General features: G+C 44.7%; 2 protein-coding genes and 1 long non-coding RNA gene across 3 annotated transcripts; 2 read left to right on the top strand and 1 right to left on the bottom strand.

Moving 5' to 3' along the window:
* Positions 1-2562: 2562 nt before the first annotated feature.
* LOC138977388 (protein zntC-like) lies at positions 2563-8247 on the bottom strand. Its single transcript, XM_070350281.1, has 5 exons — positions 7899-8247; positions 6511-7390; positions 5721-5828; positions 5296-5400; positions 2563-3535 (listed from the first exon to the last, which is right to left on the bottom strand). Exons 2-5 carry the CDS (start codon positions 7372-7374, stop codon positions 3080-3082), a joined length of 1533 nt encoding a protein of 510 aa, XP_070206382.1. The 5' UTR covers positions 7375-7390; positions 7899-8247; the 3' UTR covers positions 2563-3079.
* A 1554-nt stretch (positions 8248-9801) lies between these two features.
* On the top strand, positions 9802-12359 carry LOC138977387 (uncharacterized). Its single transcript, XR_011459256.1, has 3 exons — positions 9802-10628; positions 11861-11971; positions 12254-12359. It is a non-coding gene; the product is annotated as an uncharacterized lncRNA (long non-coding RNA).
* Positions 12360-15427: 3068 nt separating this feature from the next.
* On the top strand, positions 15428-23488 carry LOC138975525 (NIF3-like protein 1). The gene is made up of 6 exons (XM_070348232.1): positions 15428-15648; positions 18077-18465; positions 19288-19501; positions 21721-21856; positions 22500-22626; positions 23183-23488. The coding sequence occupies exons 1-6, from the start codon at positions 15443-15445 to the stop codon at positions 23452-23454; spliced, it is 1344 nt and encodes a 447-aa protein (XP_070204333.1). The 5' UTR covers positions 15428-15442; the 3' UTR covers positions 23455-23488.
* The last annotated feature ends 13 nt before the right edge of the window (positions 23489-23501 follow it).

The following is a 23501-nucleotide window of genomic DNA, read 5'->3' as shown; positions in this document are numbered from 1 at the left end:
AGAGCACGTGTTGAAATATCTCATCGATGAGGTTGTGTCCGGGGTCTCTCTGAATAAGCCCACCAAATTTGAAGCAGATCCATCGAGAACTTTGGCCGTGCATGGCGAATACACAGATACACAGATACACAGACACACACAGACACACACACACAGACAGACAGACACTAGTCGTATATGTATATATATAGATGTTTTGATATCAAACAGGCGCTACGAACGCCGGCACGACTTCGAGCTAACTGAAGCATACTGAATTCTTCAAACTGAAATGTTCTTAAAATGTTGTCCGTGGCTGGAGAACCGTCGACGGCGAGTCCATCACAGAGCCCCAAGGCTCGAGAACCGACCAGTGTTTTACGAGGCCTCCACCAAAGTGCACACTGACACACACACACACACACATACATATGGAACACACACACACACACACACACCCTCTCTCTCTCTCTGGCCCCACACGCTCCCGTTCCCGGTGTAGTATCCCGTTTAGTCCCCCCTCTGAAAAGGGCCTCCGGGGGACTTTTCAGAGCTAAAAAGGGTCCCCGGGGGACTTTTTAGAGCTATACAGGGCCTCCGGGGGGCTTTTTCAGCTCTAAAAAGGCCCGCCTTTACCGATCAAACCTTAGCCCCGTGGTCATGCATATTACGATTCTCGGCCTCGTTGATCTTGTATACACGAGTCCGCACTGAACAAAAAAACACTGCCCTTCGATAGTACTAATGGTGGCGACCTTGGGTACCGTAATTACATTCATGGGGCCAAATTTGTCCAACCAATTTTTGTATTTAACTTAAAAATGTGATTCCCGTGACAAGCCCGTCTAGCAGACGACAGTTCGAACAGTCTTGAACAGCACGGTTGCAAGCAGATTCAGCTATCAATCGAAGCAATACACTTAAAGCCAAAGCAAATAACCAAATGAGAAAACCTAACGTTTGATTTGACTTCATGGTGAGTCTTCTGATAATTTTTTGGGCGTTGGAATGGATCTCAACGGCCGGGTTCCCAGCTACGCCTTCGACGATCGATGTCAGTTTCAGATTGAGTTTTCGAACTACCAGGTGACTGGGTTGTGTTTTGATTGCGCGCTCTCTCTCTCTCTCTCTCTCTCTCTCTCTCTCTCTCTCACGGTTTTGTGTAGATGGCTGTCTGTGTAAAAATTAGGGAGTATCGTCCCTTGATCCCACTCGCGATACTCGTTGAACATGCCTTTGACCATGCAGTCGCTTCAGCCAGCGAAATATCTCGACTCCGCTCTTTAACTCCATGCAGAATGTGCGTATCGTATGAAGTATTCTTTATTTTCTCAATATTGACAGATGTAGGCCTGTACCTATACGTAATAATTTACTTTGACACCACAAAATATTTCAGTCGTATGTTGAAAAAAGTAGTCCATCTGTAAACTCTGAATATGCAGATGACCTCTATAGATTATTCAATTGTACTCTGAAATCAAAGACAATGACCAATGACAGTTGAGATCGAAATTCGGTTGTGATGGGATATCCATATGGTTGTGATGGAATATTCAGAATAATCACGTACCTCCTCAGCTAACAGAGACAAAGAAGCAGGTCATGGGATAAATTCGGCTACACAGAGTAAATAGTGAGCCCATACATTCCTTCGGGTGACTCGTCAAGTCTGTCACCCTCGCAAAACAACGATTCAGTTCAGGTAACTACCCTTCACTGGGATCATAGTGAGACATGGGCATGAACATAAATTTTCCCCTCTTCCTTGTCGACATTGTCGGGGCCAGGATCTTCTTCAACTTGAGCTCAGTGGTGGAAATATTGCTGGGTGTGTCAACAATGTGGACCCTGTCACCTTGTCCTTGTGACAGCAACAGAGGCTGTGGGTGACTGTCACTGTCTCTCAGCTCATCCAGGAATGACCCCCAGGCGGGTGATGTCAGGGTACAAGCCTCCCCCGGTTCTCGCTTGATTGCTTTTCATTCAAGGGACGTAACCACTCGGTTCACATGCAAGAAACTGACATGCTTTTCGTCCTTAAATAATTTCACTCGGCATTAATTTTACCAGGAAACAACATTTCAGTCTCGAGTATAAATCGAGGGGGTAATATGACGGCAGGGCTAAGATGACGGCGTCACACCGGCAAAGTTTTTTCACTGACAGCCGCTGGCCGGTATAAAAGGAAAAGTTGTCCACTTCTTGGCCTGGTGCCTTTCCTCCCCCGTACGGTATCGAATACTATTCTCTAGTCCCTACTGAATAGGCAAAGTACATTTCGGACATGAAGCACTATCTATTGATTGATTTGGGAAAAAGAGTCCTACGGACTTTCATTCCCGGAAACGGGAGCCTGTAGGGCCAGAGAGAGAGAGAGAGAGAGAGAGAGAGAGAGAGAGAGAGAGAGAGAGAGAGAGAGAGAGAGAGAGTGTGTGTGTGTGTGTGTGTGGCAGTGTGCACTTTCAAGTGGAGGCTCCGTAAAACACTCGTCGGTTCTCGAGCCTTGGGTGAAATCTATTAAATTTCACCACCAATTTTCTTCACATGCAAAAAACTGACATGCTTTTCGTCCTGAACTAATTTCATTTCTTTAATTTTACCAGGAAACAACATTTCAGTCTTGAGTATATATCGAGGGGGTAATATGACCACGGGGCCAAGATGACATCGTTACATCGGGACGACATAACTACACGTACAGGTACACGTCTTGGCGACACGTCGTTGATCTGGAACCTTGGGAATTGTCATGAACACCCTCAGCTTGATTATTGTTCTTTCTTTTTATCATACTAATCGCCAAGCCTGGTTCTAAACCATGCCATAAACTTGAGGGAAGCTAATGACGATGATGATGACCACTCTTGAAACCACCCTCTTCATGATCATCATCATGTTGTTCTGCTTCCAAACTAATCGATGAGCCTGATCCCGAACATTACCCTATCCTCCGAAAGCGGCGTAGGGCTGCCTATATGAATGGCGGGGGTAAAAACTGTCATACACGTAAAAATCCACTCGTGCGAAAACACGAGTGTACGAGGGAGTGTCATCCCATGAACGCAGAAGAAGAAGAAGACCATTACCCTACAGAGGGCTATCGGTTATGACTATGCCCGTCCTCATGATCATGATCATCCTCGTCATCATCATCATCACCATGGTGCTCGTGGTTGTGCCCGTGTGCCAGTCTTAGCAGTGCCATGCCCGCGAAACCCACCACCATCACTCCTACTTTCAGCACCTCCACCCAGGCGCGCGCGTCTAGCTCGTACAGGGAACCGAAGTGCGGGGCCAAAATCTCGAAGAACGTCACGTAGAGGAACGTCCCTGTCGCCAAGGCCTGCAAGATGCTCGACACCAGCAGCTGCGCATGCGCGTGCATCTGACCGGAAGTGACGCCCATGCCAATGGCGACCCCTATGGGCGAGACGAAGGAGAAGAGGAGCATGAAGAGCTGGGGACGCCTGGAGGTGAGCGGGCAAGAGGCGGCCATCTTCAGACCAAGGCTGAAGGCGACGAGGGCTTTGTGGATGCACACCGGTAAAAGAATCTGTAAGCAGATGAAGTGCCTAGAAAATGAAGAAGCGACTTCAAAATGAAGAAGTGGCTGAAAACTGAAGAAGTTGCTGGAAAATAAAGAAAACCCGCTTTCTGGAATTTACTGCTTGCTTGGATGTACCGACTACTGGCATTTAGCACTTACTGGTATTCACCGCTTACTGGTCTTTACATCTTACTGGCATTTGCAACTTACTGGCATTTACCGCGCAATAACATACGTCATTTCCTGGCATTTACCACTGACGGGTATGTGCATCTTACTGGCATTTACTGCCTACTGGCATTTACTGGTTACTAGTATTCATCGCTTACTGGCATGTACTGCTTACTGGCATTTACGGGTTACAAGTATTCATCGCTTACTGGCACGTACTGCCTACTGGCATTTACTGGTTACTAGTATTCATCGCTTACTGGCATGTAGCCTCCTGCCTACTGGCATTTACTGGTTACTAGTATTCATCGCTTAATTACTGGCATGTACTGCTTACCAGTATTCATCACTTACTGCATTTTCTGCTTGCTGGCATTTACTGGTTTATAGTAGTCACCTCTTACTGGCATTTAATTACTGCTTACCAGTATTCACTGCTTACTGCATTTACTTCTTGACAGTATTCACCGCTTACTGGCATTTACTTCTTACCAGTATTCACCGCTTACTGGCATTTACTTCTTATCACTATTCACCGCTTACTGCATTTACTTCTTATCAGTATTCACCACTTACTGGCATTTACTTCTTATTTTTCATTTTTCATTTTTCATTTTCATTACTTTATTGTCCAATCGCTGGGAAATTCGGGTCGCTTCCTCCCAGTGGAAAGCTAGCAGCAACGGAGTCGCGCTACCCAGGTGTCTGCGTGTTTAGGTGTTTTTAGCCACCTGCACTTATGGCAGAATGACCAAGGTCTTTTACGTGCCATTGTGATGACACGGGGGTGGGACATGGCTTCCGTCTCTGGGTCTGCACATAAAGTTGACCCGTGTCCGTCCCGGCCCGAATTCGATCCTGCGACCTTCCGATCACAAGTCCAGTGCTCTACCAACTGAGCTATCAGTAGTCACCTCTTACTGGCATTTACTGCTTACCAGTATTCACCGCTTACTGGCATTTACTGCTTACCAGTATTCACCACTTACTGGCATTTACTTCTTACCAGTATTCACCGCCTACTGGCATTTACTTATCAGTATTCACCGCTTACTGGCATTAACTGCTGACCAGTATTCACCGCTTACTGGCATTTACTTCTTACCACTATTCACCGCCTACTGGCATTTACTTACCAGTACTCACCGCCTACTGACATTTGCTTCTTACCAGTATTCACCGCTTACTGGCATTTACTTCTTACCAGTATTCACTGCTTACTGGCATTTACTTCTTACCAGTATTCACCGCTTACTGGCATTTACTTACCAGTATTCACCACTTACTGGCATTTACTTACCACTATTCACCGCCTACTGGCATTTACTTCTTACAACTATTCACCGCTTACTGGCATTTACTTCTTACCACTATTCACCACTTACTGGCATTTACTTCTCACCAGTATCAACCTCTTCTTGGTATTTATCTCTTTTACTCCTAGATTTTGACATCCGTGGGTTAATAACTCACACACAGACACACGCACGCACGTGCACGCACGCACGCACGCACGCACGCACGCACGCACGCACACACACACACACACACACACACACACACACACCTCTTCGTGGCATTTATCTCTTACTTACCTCCCAGATGTTGAAATCCGTGGATTGAAGTCCTACGGCCAGTCCGTCAAACACGGTGTGAAAAGACAAAGCTACCAGGAGCAGCAGAGCTCGCGCAACTGGCATCTGCAAACACGGAAAATGTATAAGTGAGGTAGGAGGATTAAGTTTCAGGCGTATGGCATTGTAATAAGCTGGGATGTGAGGTGAAGGAGGAGGTGTGTGTGTGTGTGTGTGTGTGTGTGTTAAGAGAGAGAGAGAGAGAGAGAGAGAGAGAGAGAGAGAGAGAGAGAGAGAGAGAGAGAGAGGACCAAAGCAAACACACACACACACACACACACACACACACACACACACCTCCCTTTCACCCCACCCTTCCCCGCTCTCAAGCACTGACAGACAGGCATACTGACATACTAACAGACGAAGACAGACCATGCACCTACCTGAGTGACACAAGCAGTCGCATCCGATATCGATTCCCTGAGATTCACACCCACAGTGCAGTTCGTTCCAGCTTCACCATTTGCCACAATTGTAGGACTTCTGGCGTACTGCAATATTTCAGTGGTACCTTTTACTTTAAATGCTCCAAATCGAAATTAAGATGCTTGACGAGCACGCTGGGTATGTCTTTGCCATGAAGCTGTTCACGTTAAAATCGGTTGCAATGGTCATTGCTTCTTCTTTTCATGGGCTTGCCCCCTCTAACCCTTTTCTTACACCGACGACTGTCACTGCTGGGATGAGAGGCTGCTTTTGCCCAGTGATGTCGAATGGTTATTCTAAAACAACAGAGAGAGAGAGAGAGAGAGAGAGAGAGAGAGAGAGAGAGAGAGAGAGAGAGAGAGAGAGAGAGAGAGAGAGAGTTTTGACTCTGGGTGGTTTATTGTACTTGTGAGCATTGGCCCATAAACAAGCCAGGGAAGAGGGGATGTGGGTTAGGGGAAACTATTAAAAATACCTTCACTTAAACATAAACACGTCTTACGCATTTACCATCACAGGGTATCCCATACTCATTTACAATTACAACAGTACACTGAAGTCAGCGCGGCTTCAGCATGCAATTGTCGACGTTGTTATAGCGTGGAAAATGAATTTGGAAATGAGGCGACAGAGAGAGAGAGAGAGAGAGAGAGAGAGAGAGAGAGAGAGAGAGAGAGGGGGGGGGGAGTGTGTGTCCGACCGACTGACTGACCGACAAACAGACAGCCAGACAAACAAATTACCCACCGGTGGAACTTTTACATGGTTGAGTCGAGTGGTCGAACTTTGTTCAGTTCCGTAGTTGATTAGCACACCACCTGTCGGTACAGTTTTCGCATTCCTGTTTCGATTTCTGTTCTCGGTGGTGATCGCTCGTCCACCGTTCTCCCTCCCTTTGTCTTGTTTTCCGTCCGTCGTCTGATTTTGATTGACGTTTTCTTTTAATGCGTTCCAATTCTTGTTCTCAGGCGTCATTCCTAATATGGCGTTCGAATCCGTCATTTGAACCTGGCCGAGGTCATCAATCGATAGGTCTCGCTGGGTGCTCGAGGTTCCCGGCCTGTTTTCTTGCGGCTTGCTGCTCTCCATCCACTGTTCTCGCTTGCTGATCTCAGTCGCATTACCTCCAACGCTGCTTCTTTTCCTCGTCTTATCCGCTTCGCTTCTCTCCCCCTTCTGTTTGCGACCCAGCTTCTCTCCAGCAGCACCCTTCTGCGTCTCCTGGCCGGCCTGTTGCCCACAGGCCACCGCATGCTTCGGCTTGACCGCTTTCCGCGAGATGACGATGATGCCAATCTTTTCCACGAAGGCCACCAGGAACAGCCCGACCGCGGTCAGGGCCTCGAAGACAGGGTATTCGCTTTCAACGCCGACACTCTCCTTGTAGTTCTCGTACTCCTCCCTGCCCTCAGCCAGAAGATGGAGAAGCGAGGTGCCCAGGAAGACGCCTCCAGAGAAGGAGTTGAGGAGTTCGTAGACAAGCTTCCTGCGAGGTGACCCCGTGGCGGTGAGCGTGCCTCGCTTGTAGAGCCAGATGGGCACGTAGGCCGCCAGGAAGGTCACCAGGAAGAGCAGCAGCGTGGCCAGGCCTTTCGACACCAGGACTGCCATCTAGCGGGGCCTCAACCTGTTGGGGAAACGACTGGATATTGTTGGGAAGAACAGGCGGAAGGGAAAAGAAGAAGATGACGGAGAAGAAGAAGGAGGTGGAAGATGAAGAGGAGGGGGGAGAGTACGAAGAAGAGGAGGAAGAGTTGGAGGAGGACTACGACGAAGAAGAAGGAGGAGGAGGAAGACAAAGACGAAGGAGAAAGAAGGAGGAGGAGAGAGAGAGCAAAGAAAAATTATAGGACCGAAGAAGTGGGGGGGGGGGGGGGGGGGGGAGGAGGAGGAAAAAGAAAAAGAAAAACAGAGGAAGAGGTAGAAGGAGAAAAGCATTACGACGATGATCACCACCACCAAACGCAACAATCACCTACGCACCACCACCACCACCAACAACAAAAAACCACCAACAACAGTGTGAACTTTCAGCATTAACAGCACAAAATGACCACAAGGGTAACCAGAAACAGAAACAGAAACAATTTTGATGGAAGGAAGGTAAGGAGGAACGAATAAAACGAATAATGTACCTGCAGCTTATATGTGGACTTGCACATGGAGGAGACCGTTGAAGATCAAACACGATGACCATTCAGAAAAAAAGAAGGCCGTAGTCTTCATTGTTTTTCAATGACAATGTTCATGTTTTAGTTAAAAAATGTTATGATAGCGGAACAACACATCCTCCGTCACTTCATCGTTTTGAGCACAGTTTTTGTCCAAGGATTTAAATATTACACGATTTGTTTTGTGTTCTGTCTCTGTATTCAAGTAATGGAACCAGAAATACACCATGGATTCTATCCTATCACTGACACAGACAGTGACGCAAGTTTGAGGACACAAAAGACAAAAAGACGTGTAATGACCACAGGCACTCGTCACGGGGTGGGCGGGGTGTCTTGGATGTCACTTGTGATGGACGGTCGTCTTTTCTTATGGTTTATAGCACAGGAGCTTGTATCCAACCACCGGTCGATAATTATTTACTCCTGCATGCTTATTATTTACTGCTGCATGCTTACCCTTACTAACTTCGAGGTCGTCATCGTGGATTGACGCCCGACCAAAGCTAATTGAAGCCCGACGGAGCGAAGCGACGGAGGACTTCAATTAGACTTTGGGAGGGCGTCAATCCACGATGGAGACCGAGAAGTTTCAAATGGAAGCATGTTAATGTTATTGTAATTCAATCTGACGACGATCTCTTTCCTGCTTTCATGCGATGGTAAACAGACAGAATTGGCTCTGTTCTGTTCACACACTGCTTTCAGTCCACCTACTGTATTCCTATCTTATCACTCTGCTCCTGTTTTGTTTTCTTTCACATACATTTTCCCTTCTTTTTTGACGGGTTTCTGGACAGCAAACTCTAAAACAAATTCTTTTCATCACAAAAGCGATCTTTGGAATTGACTGACGTAGTCCGGAAGAATTCAAGCATCAACTTACGTCACGTATTCGACGTCATCACTTCGCATACCTTATGGTCTCGGTATTTCGTTGGCCTTCATATTTCCTACTTGTAAAATGACCCTCAAAGCTAACCGAGACTAGTTGAGGTTGTATTAATGCGCCTCGCCAGCAGGTTGTTAATGGCTTTTTTAGCGAGTGGTTATCGACAATTGTAATTCAATCAAGTTTGCGTTTTAATGAAACAGATCCTGTGATTGGTCAGAATGCCCCAACTCATTAAAAATTACCGGTCATTAATTGTCGAAAACCACTCGCTAAAAAATCCATTAAAGGACAAGTCCAAGGTTTTGAAGTATCTCCAAAAGCTTGAATATCGAATGCCAAATGTTATAAACATCTCAGGAAAAATATTTTAAAAATTATTAAAAATTTTGTTGTTGTAATTGAACATTTATTATTGGTGGGCTAACCAAGACAAGCCGCCTGGGGTCATGTTGTGGTCACGTGATTTTTGGTTCACTGTGACGTCGGTTCACTGTGACGTCACAGTGTTTGTTTTGGTTCAACCACAGGCGGAAGGTATCGTCCACTGGACTACTACTATCACAGAAAGACTACAAGGTACGTCACTCACCTTCGAGTCTTCTGTGTTCTTGGAGTCGCTTCCTGGGGAAAAATATTGTTCAAGACGGTTTGCCTCTTCCTACAGTCTGTGTAAGGTCAAATAAATACAGTTGAATGATTGTTTGAACTGTATGTACCTTTAATTTTCAGCTTCCGTCCCTTGCAGGTTGTTTTTAACCATCCTTTGGACGAATCTTCGTTTGCGAGCCGCCAACTTCCACCGGACGTCAAACTCATGCATCCGCACCGAATATGCATACCAGCGCTCATTGGTTAATAACAGGATAATAAACTAAAACCGAAAGTGAAAACTCCCGTGGGTAGCTTCCCTTTGCTACCCAATATTTACATATGTTTTAGACCAATGAGCGCTGGTATGCAAATTCGGTGCGGATAAAAATTATTATTAATGGTTGCTTTAAACAGCACCTTTGGGCAGTTATTATGCACTGAAGTTGTAAAAGCATGTTTTGGGGGTTTTAGGATATAGCGTCTTGGAACGCCAATCATCTTGGAAATACGAATGTTCATATAATTGTTTTTACTGTTTTGGATAGATAAAAAGTTGAACTCTTGGTGCAAACTGTTTTTTGGCCCCTGTTTGACTATTTATTATTTTGGAATATTGTGTGTGAGGGGGAAACTGCAATCCTCAATATCATGAAACGTGCCGAGAGAATGATAGAAAAAGACGAAAAAGTAAAAATTAGGGTAACGTTACAAAAAGGGCAATAACTCTGGAATGAAACATTATTTTGACCTAAAACCATACAAGTAATAACGGCAGATGATTGAACTTACTATTTCCCGGCAAAAGTTTGTTTTTAAAAATTTGGCCATTTTAAGTCATTTTGGGGGTATCTCCAAAAAAGGGTCATAACTCCGTGAAAAATAAATTTGAAGGTCTGAAATTCTCACATCACGTTCTAAATATAACAGTCTGTCAAATAAAATCCAAAACTCAAAATCGATAAATTTGTCAACAAGGTCCCTTTTCGCAGAAATGGCCACATATTAGGAATGACGCCAGAGAACAAGAATTGGAACGCATTAAAAGAAAACGTCAATCTAAATCAGACGACGGACGGAAAACAAGACAAAGGGAGGGAGAACGGTGGACGAGCGATCACCACCGAGAACAGAAATCGAAACAGGTGCTATTCAACTCCGGAACTGGACAAAGTTCGACCACTCGACTCAACCATGTGAAAGTTCCACCGGTGGGTAATTTGTTTGTCTGGCTGTCTGTTTGTCGGTCAGTCAGTCGGTCGGACACACACACTCTCTCTCTCTCTCTCTCTCTCTCTCTCTCTCTCTCTCTCTCCTCTCTCTCTCTCTCTCTCTCGCTCTCGCTCTCGCTCTCTCTCTCTCTCTCTCTCTCTCATTTATAAATTCATTTTCCACGCTATAACAACGTCGACAATTGCATGCTGAAGCCGCGCTGACTTCAGTGTACTGTTGTAATTGTAAATGAGTATGGGATACCCTGTGATGGTAAATGCGAAAGACGTGTATATGTTTAAGTGAAGGTATTTTTAATAGTTTCCCCTAACCCACATCCCCTCTTCCCTGGCTTGTTTATGGGCCAATGCTCACAAGTACAATAAACCACCCAAAGCCAAAGCTTCATGGGAAAGACATACCCAGCGTACTCGTCAAGCATCTTAAAGGCACAGTAAGCCTCCCGTAAACCATCACAGAGCTCCCCGAGCGTCTAAATACAGTACAAGCATACTTCCATTTGAACGCTCACCGAACGGGAACATCCTGGCTGCTTTCTGTCGAGCGTGAGACATTTTCAAAGAATTTATTTTCGTAGACTTGTTCCGTTAACAACAACGGCGCCTCGTTTTTGCGCTAGACCTAACTTTTAAAATCTAAATAATAAATTGACAGCTTGTTACACAAACATTCTTTAATCATAAAAGAATTCGTTTTTCATCAAGACAAGATCAGAACAATTCGAAGTTGTGAAAGTTTAAAAAAAGAAAAGCCCGGAAGCAGGGTCACGCAAGGGTCGTAGCAGACGACGGCCGGTTTATCAGTGCAAATCGCCGTTCCTCTCAACAGTCAAAAGCCATCGCTAGAGTTCTTGTGAACCACAGCCGTTGTTTCGTGCATAAAAAAAACGTGCTATTGTAGATAAGCTCACGTCGAGTCGCATTCAAATGACTAACTATGACGACTGCATTGTGAAAAGGGAAAACTGGATCACACGGGTTCACGATGGCTCAGGGGTAAGATAAACCACGCAAAAATAAATTCTTTGAAAATTGTTCGCTCTTTACGGAGGGCACCTAGGATGTTCTCAATTGGTGAGTGTTTAAATGAAATGGTGTTTGTACTGTGTGTAAAAGCCTGACCGTATCTGTGATGGTTTACGGGAGGCTTACTCTGCCTTTAATTTCAATATGGAGCATTTAAACTAAAGGGTACCACTGAAATATTGCAGTACGCCAGAAGTCCTACAATTGTGGCAAATGGAGAAGCTGGAACGAATTGCACTGTGAGTGTGAATCTCAGGGAATCGATATCGGATGCGACTGCTCTGTGTGTCACTCAGGTAGGTGCATGGTCTGTCTTCGTCTGTTAGTATGTCAGTGTCAGTATGCCTGTCCGTGCTTGTGTGCGGGGAAGGGTGGGGTGAAAGGGAGGTCTGTGTGTGTGTGTGTGTGTGTTTGCTTTGGTACTGATATACTCTCTCTCTCTCTCTCTGTCTCTCTCTCTCTCTCTCTCTCTTAACCCACACACACCTCCTCCTTCACCTCACATCCCAGCTTATTACAGTGCCATACGCCTGAAACTTAATCCTCCTACCTCACTTATACATTTTCCGTGTTTGCAGATGCCAGTTGCGCGAGCTCTGCTGCTCCTGGTAGCTTTGTCTTTTCACACCGTGTTTGACGGACTGGCCGTAGGACTTCAATCCACGGATTTCAACATCTGGAAGGTAAGTAAGAGATAAATGCCAGGAAGAGGTGTGTGTGTGTGTGTGTGTGTGTGTGTGTGTGTGTGTGTGTGTGTGTGTGCGTGCACGCACGTGCGTGCGTGTGTGTGTGTGTGTTAACCCACGGATGTCAAAATCTAGGAGGTAAGTAAGAGATAAATGCCAAGAAGAGGTTGATACTGGTGAGAAGTAAATGCCAGTAAGTGGTGAATAGTGATAAGAAGTAAATGCCAGTAAGTGGTGAATAGTTGAAAGAAGTAAATGTCAGTAGACGGTGAATAGTGGTAAGTAAATGCCAGTAAGTGGTGAATACTGGTAAGAAGTAAATGCCAGAAAGCGGTGAATGCTGGTAAGAAGTAAATGCCAGTAAGCGGTGAATACTGGTTAGACTTAGAAGCAAATGTCAGTAGGCGGTGAGTACTGGTAAGTAAATGCCAGTAGGCGGTGAATAGTAGTAAGAAGTAAATGCCAGTAAGCGGTGAATACTGGTCAGCAGTTAATGCCAGTAAGCGGTGAATACTGGTAAGAAGTAAATACCAGTGAGTGGTGAATACTGGTAAGCAGTAAATGCCAGTAAGCGGTGAATGCTGGTAAGAAGTAAATGCCAGTAAGTGGTGAATACTGGTAAGAAGTAAATGCCAGTAAGCGGTGAATACTGGAAAGCAGTAAATGCCAGTAAGAGGTGACTACTGATAAGAAGTAAATGCCAGCAAGTGGTGAATACTGATAAGATTAAGAAGTAAATGCCAGTAAGCGGTGAATACTGTTAAGAAGTCCCCCGGAGGCCCTTTTAAACGGGATACTACACCGGAAACGGGAGCCTGTGGGGCCAGAGAGGACGGCCCCAAAGGGTTTAAAATCGTGATCGTGATTGGCGTTTTTTGACCTTTCTGTGACCGTGATTGCCGAAATTTCCATTTCTGTGATCGTGATGGGACTTTGCCCGTGATCCGCGATGACAAAAAAAATCAAGTCTCGTGATCGTGATCGTCATTTGTTTTCGTGATCGTCATTTGTTTTCGTGATCGTGATGGGCATTATTGCAAAGCATTTTATTTTCAACGTACATTTTTCACAGCTGTATCACTCTATGATCCTCTATTCGTCAAGGAGCCAATCCCGATTGAAGGGAAGCAACAACACATTCAGAAATATGATTTTGACAGCGATTGCTTCCCTTTAAGAGAACCAATCACACACAAAAAGAGATCCAATCAGAAGGCAAATTGCAAAAGTCTGCCAAACTTCATCCAATGGAAGGGCTTCGTGCAAAAGTTTTGAGTGCATTCACTATTCGAATTCGAAGATCAAAAATGGCGTGCAGCGGTACTGTCATCGAACTTCTGTTATATTTTGTGGATTCAAGCCAGACCAAAGCAGGCGGCGAGAATGCCTTCCTTGGTGGAAAGGTCAGGCTACGGGTCGGTCTTTCCGAAGACGAAATATCAAGGTATGTTGATCTATGTTGCTCTATGACTGTTCTGAATGTAGGCAAAGATCTTGAAATTTGTTCAAGATCTTTGAGTTTGAGTGAGATCATTGACATTGTCGACATTGCCACGTCCGGCTGTCACTCGCTCAGTGTGACCTCGACTGGCTCAGTCGAGATCGAGTTTGCGTGTAGCCAAAACCGAAACTCGGAAATGTGTTTTTCATCCCAGCAACGTGGACACGCTTGGCATAGATTCTAATTGTCGCTTCTTTGCATTGAGCTTGGATTAATTTTAGCGCCTGTAAACTTTAATATCAACAATGGGTTAAATTCAGAAACAATGGCGGGGAGACGTACCAGTTTGGGTCACTTGATCCTCATGTCAAATCAAAGTCATGGAGTTCGTTGGGGATTTTGTCAGGCATGTTACTTTTCCGGTAATTGCCGGAAATCCGATAAAGCCGTTTTCAAAATCCGGTAAAGTCAAATTTATTCCGGTGAAGTTGAACAATTTCCGCAAAAACGATCCGTGTGAATATCGCGCAACGCGACCGGGCGCCGGTCTCAATGAAGCCAGCGCACAGTAGTGTTGTTTTCACCAGTTTGGAGGTGTGTTGAATGGTGGTGGGGGGAGGCTAAAATGGGATTTTTAACAAGATCACAACACAATTACAGCCCTGAAAATGATGCCCAGAATGCACCAGATTGCACAGATTTTAACCGTTTTTTGAAAAAAATTCCGGGGGGCCCCCCTAGTTGGCTCGCCTGCTTTGCAGGCTCAGGCTTGTGGCTTCGCCACTGGCACTGCGCGCTTCTTTCAGGTAAAACCATTTTTGGCCTGTAGCACTGATTCCTGTTTGTTTTTCAAGGCCATGAAACCAGGCGATGGTGTACCTCAAATTGTATGGCAAAGTTGAAAATAAAGAACCCATCACACATACATGTACTTTTAATTTCAATCCACCCAATAGTTTTTGAGAAAAAGGGTTTACAAGACTGATTTAGCTCTGAAAATGTGAAATTGTGCAAGTATATATTCATGTGTGTGAGTGAGGGTGTGGGAGTTGAATGTGTATGAGTGGAGAGAGAGAGAGAAAGAGAGAGAGAGAGAGTGGAGAGAGAGAGAGAGAGAGAGAGAGAGAGAGAGAGAGAGAGAGAGAGAGAGAGAGAAAACAATGAAAACAACATTCTTGTTACTGATTACAAATCATATGTATTTCTAGGCCTATGTGTGTATGAAAGAGAATTAAAAAAATAATAATAAAAAGTGCAACAGTTCTCACTTTGTGGTGAATAAACAATAGATCCAGAGGAACGAATGACTGTGTGGTTGTGTTTACTTTGACACGTGCTTTCTGTACATGCACTGACTTTTACCGTGACCGTGATTTGCACTGGTGTTCGTGATCGTGAAAACAAAAATCAAGGTAGGCCTATTTCCCTTCCCGTGATCGTGATGATACTCCCCCTTTGGGGCCCTCAGAGAGAGAGAGAGTGTGTGTGTGTGTGTGTGTGTGTGTGTGTGTCAGTGTGCACTTTGGTGGAGGCTCCGTAAAACACTCGTCGGTTCTCGAGCCTTGGGGCTCTGTGATCGACTCGTCGGTTCTCCAGCAACGGACAACATTTTAAGAACATTTCAGTTTGAAGAATTCAGTATGCTTCAGTTAGCTCGAAGTCGTGCCGGCGTTCGTAGCACCTGTTTGGTATCAAAACATCAAGAATATTTCAGGACAGTCTTGTCAGAGTTGACGACAGGTGCCTCACACTCTTTCAAATCGAAGCAACTTTACTTCGCTTCCACAGGAGACGAGAATAGCGGTGCAAATCTCCGGAAAGATTCTCTGGTGCATAACCTCATACGGTAGGCCTAATAATTATGGAATTTAGTTTGTAGTTGTACATTCAAAGTTCACAATCCAGTGTCATTATTGTATTCTACCTGATAGAAGTAACTTTTATCAGCGCAAAGAATGACTTAATTTACATTAGTTGACGGAATTACTGAGCTCTAAAAGTGAGCATAATTTATCAGGGTTCCACACAGGCTCTGAGGTCAAGGGTATTCATACCCTTTCACCAAAAAAGTAAAGGGTTTTCATACCCTTTCCTGATTGATCAAAGGGTATGGCATGTTGTCGGCGACTCGGTGTATTGCTTTGCTGTTTTACCAGGTTCTTGCATGTGCATGATGTCAATGTGTGCAAATTGCATTGTCAATTTGAGAGTGCTTTGAATAAAGGAAATAATTTATGACCATTGTGAAATGTCATATAATATATATATACTAGATGAATACCCGCTTCGCCGGGTACGGCTGCGCCGGGAAGAAGTCGAGCCGAATACCCGGCTGCGCCGAATACGCGGCTGCGCCGGGAAGCCGACGCACCGCACGGAGGAAGGGAGACAAACGCGGCTGAAAACACTGGAGAAGATAAGAAAGAGTTACTGGGAATGGATCCAGAGAAAAACCAAAATCGGTTCAGCGCTGCGCGCAGAGAGCACGTGTTGAAATATCTCATCGATGAGGTTGTGTCCAGGGTGTAGCTAAATACGGTCTCCAAATTTGAAAAAGATCCACCGAGAACTTTGGCTTGGCATCGCGGACACACACAGACAGACATAAGTCGTATATATATATAGATCTGTGTAAATTCTTGCTTGTAGCATTACAATAAGTGAATAACACTTACACATTTATAGCAATTACCGGGGTATCAAAACACTAGTCAGAGGCTGAGAGCTTTCACAAAATGAACAAGTAAACTGGCTTGAAATTCTGAACAGTAAACTTTTATTTATAACCCAGAACCTAGCCACCAACTGACAATTATGAGTTCAACAGTGCAGTGCCACACAGTTTTTTTCCCCACAAATTCAGGGTAATGCTATGAAAAGTCAGTTCAGTTCCACAACAACAAGAAAATTGTTATGAGTATCAATAAGTTTGAAATTATTTGCCTGTTCAGTTGTTGGTTACAAATTAACAACACACCTATTAAGTGCCTGTTGAAATTCACATCTGCAACACACTTGTGACTGTGTCTCTCCACAACAACAGTTCAATCTAAGTTCCAACACACTAAAGCGTGGCATCATTGAAAGGGCGTTGCAACTGTATGGCTCTAATATTACTCTGTAACTCAGTCTTTGGGTGAAGTCTTGGTGTTTTGCTTTGCAAGTCACAGCCACTGTCAACAGATTTCCTTTCCTCATGGCTCCGTGCCAATGCCCTTCCAGTGATGTCACGCTTTAGGTCAGTGCCTAAGTGTTTAATCATCATTTTGTTGGCCAGTCTCTCCACTGAGAGTCGGTTCCTTAGCTTTGACTTCCCCCGGTTCTGTTGACTAAAGCCTCTCTCACAGGGTACAGAAGTGATTGGAATGGTCAAGAGAATTTCACCAAGCATGCTAAAATAAGTAAAATCAGGTATCGCAAACGTCAAAGTTCGTTGTTTTGGATCAACTGCAGCAGGCTTTCTTGGTCGTGGCATTTTCAAACACAAAGTCAGTGACAAAACTGATCGTCTCCAAACTTGCACGCTCGCGGTCTTCGCAGAACCAACAGAACCGAAAATAGCGGAGGGGAAGTAACTCTGGTCACGCTGACAGCGCCAACTTCCTGGAGACAGTAAACACGTGTCGAGATCGCCGGTAAAGCTTTCCGAAATTAGTCTCCCGCGAGAAAAAACAACAAATAAAACTCGAGCGTCGCATAACCAGTCGTACCGTTTGTAAAACGATCAAAGTCATACCCTTTTGCCTTTCAAGTCGTACGTTATTATACCTCTTGGCAAAATAATTGTTACTTTCCGACACCCTTTCAAAGAGCGTCTCGTACGAGATTTGGGGGGTCAGAGGGTATAATACCTCCAATTTTACGTGATGTGGAACCCTGATTTATAATTCAATTCTTCCAGATTAACTAGGCTATCCCATATTGCTTTTTATTTTTTTAGGGGGGAGGGGGGGGGGATAATGCGTTGCATGATGATATTCCCGTGTCAAAATATAAAAGAGAATGCACTCTCAGTCACCAAGACCATGTACAGTACGTGTCAGCGCTGTCTCAGTCAAAGGGTTCCCGCTTAGACTTGGAGCCTTAGAGTTTTTTTCTTCTGACGCAAATAAAACTCATTGGTATACATTCGGTAACCCAAATGGTAGTTCAAATGACTTTTTATGTTTCAAAGAGCAAGTTTTGCCAATTCAGAGGCTTAGAATAGATTGTAGCAGAAAAACTCCCCTGATGTTACAATTGAAGATAACCCCAGTGCATATTCCCTGCCGCAGGTATTACTGTGGTAAAAATCCAGAAGTGATTGGGATGGATCTGCAGCAAGTTACGGATGTTCTAAAGAGCATGGCCTCACCTTCTCTGGCTGGTTCCTGGGACAATGTCGGCCTGCTTCTGGAACCTTCCCTGCCTCACACTGTGCAAAGGATGCTGCTGACCAATGACCTGACGCCCGCAGTAATGAAGGAGGCTGTTGACCATGGAGTGAACATGATCGTGTCATACCACCCGCCCATTTTCGCTCCGCTGAAAAGAGTGACGCAGTCTTCATGGAAGGAAAGAATCGTTGCAGGGTGTCTGGAACGTCGCATCGCTTTGTACTCGCCACACACTTCGTGGGACGCTGCTGTGGATGGTGTGAATGACTGGCTGATTCATGCCTTTGGTGAGACAGTGGTCTTGGTTAGAGTTCATAATTTTCAGGTATTATTATGAGAGATAGAGTGAGAGATTGTGCATGTATTGAGAGAGAGAGAGAGACAGAGAGAGAGAGAGAGAGAGAGAGAGAGAGAGAGAGAGAGAGAGAGAGAGAGAGAGAGAGAGAGAGAGAGAGAAGAGAGAGAGAGAGAGAGAGAGAGAGAGAGAGAGAGAGAGAGAGAGACAGAGAGAGAGAGAGAGAGAGAGAGAGAGAGAGAGAGAGAGAGAGATTTCCCCCCTTTTAAGAGCTCGCATTTTTAGATTTCATTTTCATAATGACTAAATTTACCTCCATTTACAGATTCTTTTAAGACCTGACTTAATTCTAAGATTTGTGTCGGTCGTAAGAGGAGTTTCCCACTGTAATACTAATGGTCAAAGAAGAGGCTAACAAAATTAACATCCACGATTTGTTTTAAATCATCAACTTCAGGGATTGCACTAGCTTAAAAAGACAAAAAAAGTGTCAGGCGTACTTAACGAGAGGGACATATCTTTGTTTATGACTTGCATGTCAGAAGAACCTTATCTGAAAGAGTTGTTTTCATTGCCAGAGATGCAATCACCCCAGAACAGCAGCCGTGTATTAAATATTCCTGAAAGCCAAGAGTTTATTTTTTCTTGCATGATTAGCATTGGGAAAAAAAGAGGCACAATATTGTTGCATATGCTGTACGCATTCCAATGATAAAAAATGCTTCAGTGAGTTTTCAAGTAAGATGTACAGATAAAAGTTGTGCGTCAACACGATCACTCTATTCTAACTTGACATTTTGTTTCTTTTTTTTAGATGTGAGCGAGGTGCGGCCTGTGGAACAAACAGAACAGACAGAAGGTGGTCGCAACAAGCGACTGGTGTTTGTGACGCCATCAGTCTCAGCAAAGACAGTGGCTGAACTGCCATTACTGAAGCAGAACCCTGGCATTAAAGTCTACACGAAGACAGAGACTGGACAGCCATTACTGGAGACAAAGCCTGGCACTGAAGTCCACACAGAACCACTGTAAGCACACTGTCAGTTTTCATCACGCTGTAATACTGTCTTCATGACATGTCAAGATATTTTGTGACAATTTTAATTTATTTTGACATTTAGAAAGTAAAACTACTTGAATTTGAGGAAAAGAACATTTGTATTTAACCGTAAACTCCTTCTTATCTGAGCGAGCTTGTCAAGCATCACAGATCTGTCAAGGTTTTTCCACGTAATGGGAACTTCCTTTGACTTTAACACATGTATACCAAAAATCAAAAGCCTGGCTGTTTTTTGTTCAGAGACTGAGAGATTTGTGTTGAATTTAATTTGCATGTTGAAACTGGTATCAATTTCTAAGGTAACTGCTTTATCCAGAAATATGCCCACTGTATACAGTACAGGAAGCAGCCAGGCTGTTGAATGTTAGCATGTGTTCAAGTGGAAGTAAAACCTGTACTGAGCGTCAAAATTGGTATCCATTGAGTCAGTGTGGACCCAGAACTTGCTTGATGCCGTACAGGGTCTTTAGATTTTACCACACTTTTACAGTGAAATCCCCCCTTAAGCCCCCCCCCCCTCCCCCCCCCTCCCCCGCCAATTTAAGACTTCCCCCCTTTTTGACTCACATGCGAAGCAAAAGTGAGTCTATGTACTCACCCGAGTCATCCGGCCGTCCGGAAAACTTTAACGTTGGATATTTCTTGGACACTATTCAGTCTATCAGTACCAAATTTGGCAAGATGGTGTATGATGACAAGGCCCCAAAAAACATACATAGCATCTTGACCTTGCTTCAAGGTCAAGGTCGCAGGGGCCATAAATGTTGTCTAAAAAAAAGCTATTTTTCACATTTTTCCCATTTTCTCTGAAGTTTTTGAGATTGAATACCTCACCTTTATATGATATATAGGGCAAAGTAAGCCCCATCTTTTGATACCAGTTTGGTTTACCTTGCTTCAAGGTCAAGGTCACAGGAGCTCTTCAAAGTTGGATTGTTTACATATTTTGAAGTGACCTTGACCCTGAACTATGGAAGATAACTGTTTCAAACTTAAAAATTATGTGGGGCACATGTTATGCTTTCATCATGAGACACATTTGGTCACATATGATCAAGGTCAAGGTCACTTTGACCCTTATGAAATGTGACCAAAATAAGGTAGTGAACCACTAAAAGTGACCATATCTCATGGTAGAAAGAGCCAATAAGCACCATTGTACTTCCTATGTCTTGAATTAACAGCTTTGTGTTGCATGACCTTGGATGACCTTGGGTCAAGGTCACATGTATTTTGGTAGGAAAAATGTGTAAAGCAGTTCTTAGTGTATGATGTCATTGCTAGGTTTAGTTATTTGACCTTGACTCTGAAGGTCAAGGTCATGTAAAGGTCAAGGTCAAGCATGTGAGTCGTATGGGCTTTGCCCTTCTTGTTAAGATCTTCCTTTTGCAGATTTTCTAGTCATCTCCTGTAAATTTACCTCCACTTTAAGACTCCCCTTTTATAATACCTGATTTTCTCAGATTTCTGGAGGTCATAAAACTGGGGTTCCACTGTGTTGCGACCTGAGGGGCAGAGGGGGGTTTGCTGACTACCTGAGGGGCAGATCGAGGGGGATTTGCTGACTACCTGAGGGGCAGAGGGGGGTTTGCTGACTACCTGAGGGGCAGATCGAGGGGGATTTGCTGACTACCTGAGGGGCAGAGGGGGGTTTGCTGACTACCTGAGGGGCAGATCGAGGGGGATTTGCTGACTACCTGAGGGGCAGAGGGGGGTTTGCTGACTACCTGAGGGGCAGAGGGGGGTTTGCTGACTACCTGAGGGGCAGAGGGGGGTTTGCTGACTACCTGAGGGGCAGAGGGGGGTTTGCTGACTACCTGAGGGGCAGAGGGGGGTTTGCTGACTACCTGAGGGGCAGAGGGGGGTTTGCTGACTACCTGAGGGGCAGAGGGGGGTTTGCTGACTACCTGAGGGGCAGATCGAGGGGGATTTGCTGACTACCTGAGGGGCAGAGGGGGGGTTGCTGACTACCTGAGGGGCAGAGGGGGGTTTGCTGACTACCTGAGGGGCAGATCGAGGGGGATTTGCTGACTACCTGAGGGGCAGAGGGGGGTTTGCTGACTACCTGAGGGGCAGAGGGGGGTTTGCTGACTACCTGAGGGGCAGAGGGGGGGTTGCTGACTACCTGAGGGGCAGAGGGGGGTTTGCTGACTACCTGAGGGTCAGCGCTTGTTTCATTATGTTCAGGTCAGGTGTGGGTGGTGGCGGTGGGAAGATCAAGGTGTGCATCCAGTGTTCTGCGGCCAATGTTCCAGCTGTCCTGGCTGCAATGGTGGAGAACCATGTCATCATGGAGAACGTTGAATGCACCGACGTGGCCAAGGTATGACTAAAAATAGATAGGAATGGATGATGTTCAGAAAGAACTCAAGTTTGTATATAGGTTGTGAAAGAGCGAATGCTCTTGCTTTTATCGAGGCAAACTTTCTAACGTGACATTATAGGCCAGTCACTAGCGAGGGGTGTGTCTGAAACACATGGACCAGGAGCATGTGTGGAAAGTTTGCCTCACTAAAAGCAAAAGTATTCACTATTTCACAACCCATGCAAACCCGACCTGATTTATTTCCAGAGTGCATCTATTATTGCAGGCTGGAGAACAGCAGAGGAAAGCTCTTGTGTTGAGGCACAACATTCATTTTATTGGCCACTGTATTAAGACAGTTCTGTTTTCACAAACTAACATTTTGCATTACCTTCGTAGATTGGTATAGATTTTTCATGATCTGGAGGTGTTGTTGGCTGAACCGTTGCAACTTTTTCATGCATCATGATTGTTTTATACCAGTTGTTTTGTCCAGACATAGTGTTATGGAATAGTGTTATGATCACCATGCTGACAGCACATGGCTTCTTTTGTTTTAAAACGACAGGACCATATTTAACTACATCTTGATCTTGTACAGCATTACGCTACACTCATTTTAGAATGTTATGTCAGCATTGCTGTTACACTTCTGTTTCAGTTGCCTCTGCTTGGGTACGGCATGGGCCGTGTTGGTCAGCTGCGTTCACCTATTACCATGGAAACGGCTGTTGCTGCAATCAAGAAACATCTCAATCTACCTCATGTTAGGCTTGCACAGTCAGCAGGTTAGTGATGTAATCCGTGTCTGTGTGTGGTATCATGAAAATTCTTTTTTTAAGACCAGAGAACAAAAATCTTCACCCCCCCAAATGCATGTAAATTACTCTGTAATACTGAAGACACATGGACCAAAGCTTGAGCTTATAGTATAAGACGTGTACAATTTGAAATTTCAGAGGTACGTCAGGGAAGAGAGTCGGTGTACAACATGTGCAGCTGATAAAATATTGTTTGTAAGATGGAAATCGTAAAGGTTTATTGGGTATAAAACAAAAACTTTTCATGGGTACCTGCAAGGCTGTTGAACTCATGGAATGTGTTGAAGTGAAAGACTGCTGACAGTGCATCTGAGAGTCTGGATAAATAAATCTTTGATGTTTTTTTCAATGTTGCACATGAGGAGCATTTCATTTTTTTTTTTAAAATTAATGCATGAAAACAATTATCTTTGTTCCTGTTAAAGCACATTTCTGGCACTATACCTAAGATTCCGCAGTTTATAACAGTGCCTTCAAAAATCATAAGAGTTATGCCTAAAGGAATATGTCTGTCTTTCCACAGAGAAGACACAGATAAGGACAGTAGCGGTGTGTGCTGGCTCGGGTGCTAGCGTTCTCGGAGGAGTGAAAGCGGATCTGTACCTGACCGGGGAGATGTCCCACCATGAAGTGTTGGACGCTGTGTGTAAGGGAACCAGTGTTGTTCTTTGCGACCATAGCAACACTGAGCGTGGATTTCTCAAGGTTGTTCAAGGACGTTTGAAGGAAAAGCTTGGAAACGGGGTTGAAGTGATTGTGTCAGAGACAGATAGGGATCCTCTGGTGGTTGTGTGAGTGCGAGTGAAACTGGAATAAAATGTGGAAAGTACTTGACTTGTCTT

This window comes from Littorina saxatilis, linkage group LG9 (assembly GCF_037325665.1).
Source record: "Littorina saxatilis isolate snail1 linkage group LG9, US_GU_Lsax_2.0, whole genome shotgun sequence".
Lineage (NCBI taxonomy): Eukaryota > Metazoa > Mollusca > Gastropoda > Littorinimorpha > Littorinidae > Littorina > Littorina saxatilis.
This window is presented reverse-complemented; position numbering and strand designations above follow the sequence as displayed.

Excerpts from the sequence above, each read along its gene's own strand:
- LOC138977388 (XM_070350281.1), bottom strand. The coding sequence starts at position 7,374 with ATGGCAGTCCTGGTGTCGAAAGGCCTGGCCACGCTGCTGCTCTTCCTG. Across the intron at positions 5,829-6,510 it reads ACCATGTAAAAGTTCCACCG|TACGCCAGAAGTCCTACAAT; the intron begins GTGGGTAATTTG and ends GAAATATTGCAG. Across the intron at positions 5,401-5,720 it reads CGACTGCTTGTGTCACTCAG|ATGCCAGTTGCGCGAGCTCT; the intron begins GTAGGTGCATGG and ends CCGTGTTTGCAG.
- LOC138975525 (XM_070348232.1), top strand. The coding sequence starts at position 15,443 with ATGCTTCAGTTAGCTCGAAGTCGTGCCGGCGTTCGTAGCACCTGTTTG. Across the intron at positions 21,857-22,499 it reads AATGCACCGACGTGGCCAAG|TTGCCTCTGCTTGGGTACGG; the intron begins GTATGACTAAAA and ends CTTCTGTTTCAG. Across the intron at positions 22,627-23,182 it reads TAGGCTTGCACAGTCAGCAG|AGAAGACACAGATAAGGACA; the intron begins GTTAGTGATGTA and ends GTCTTTCCACAG.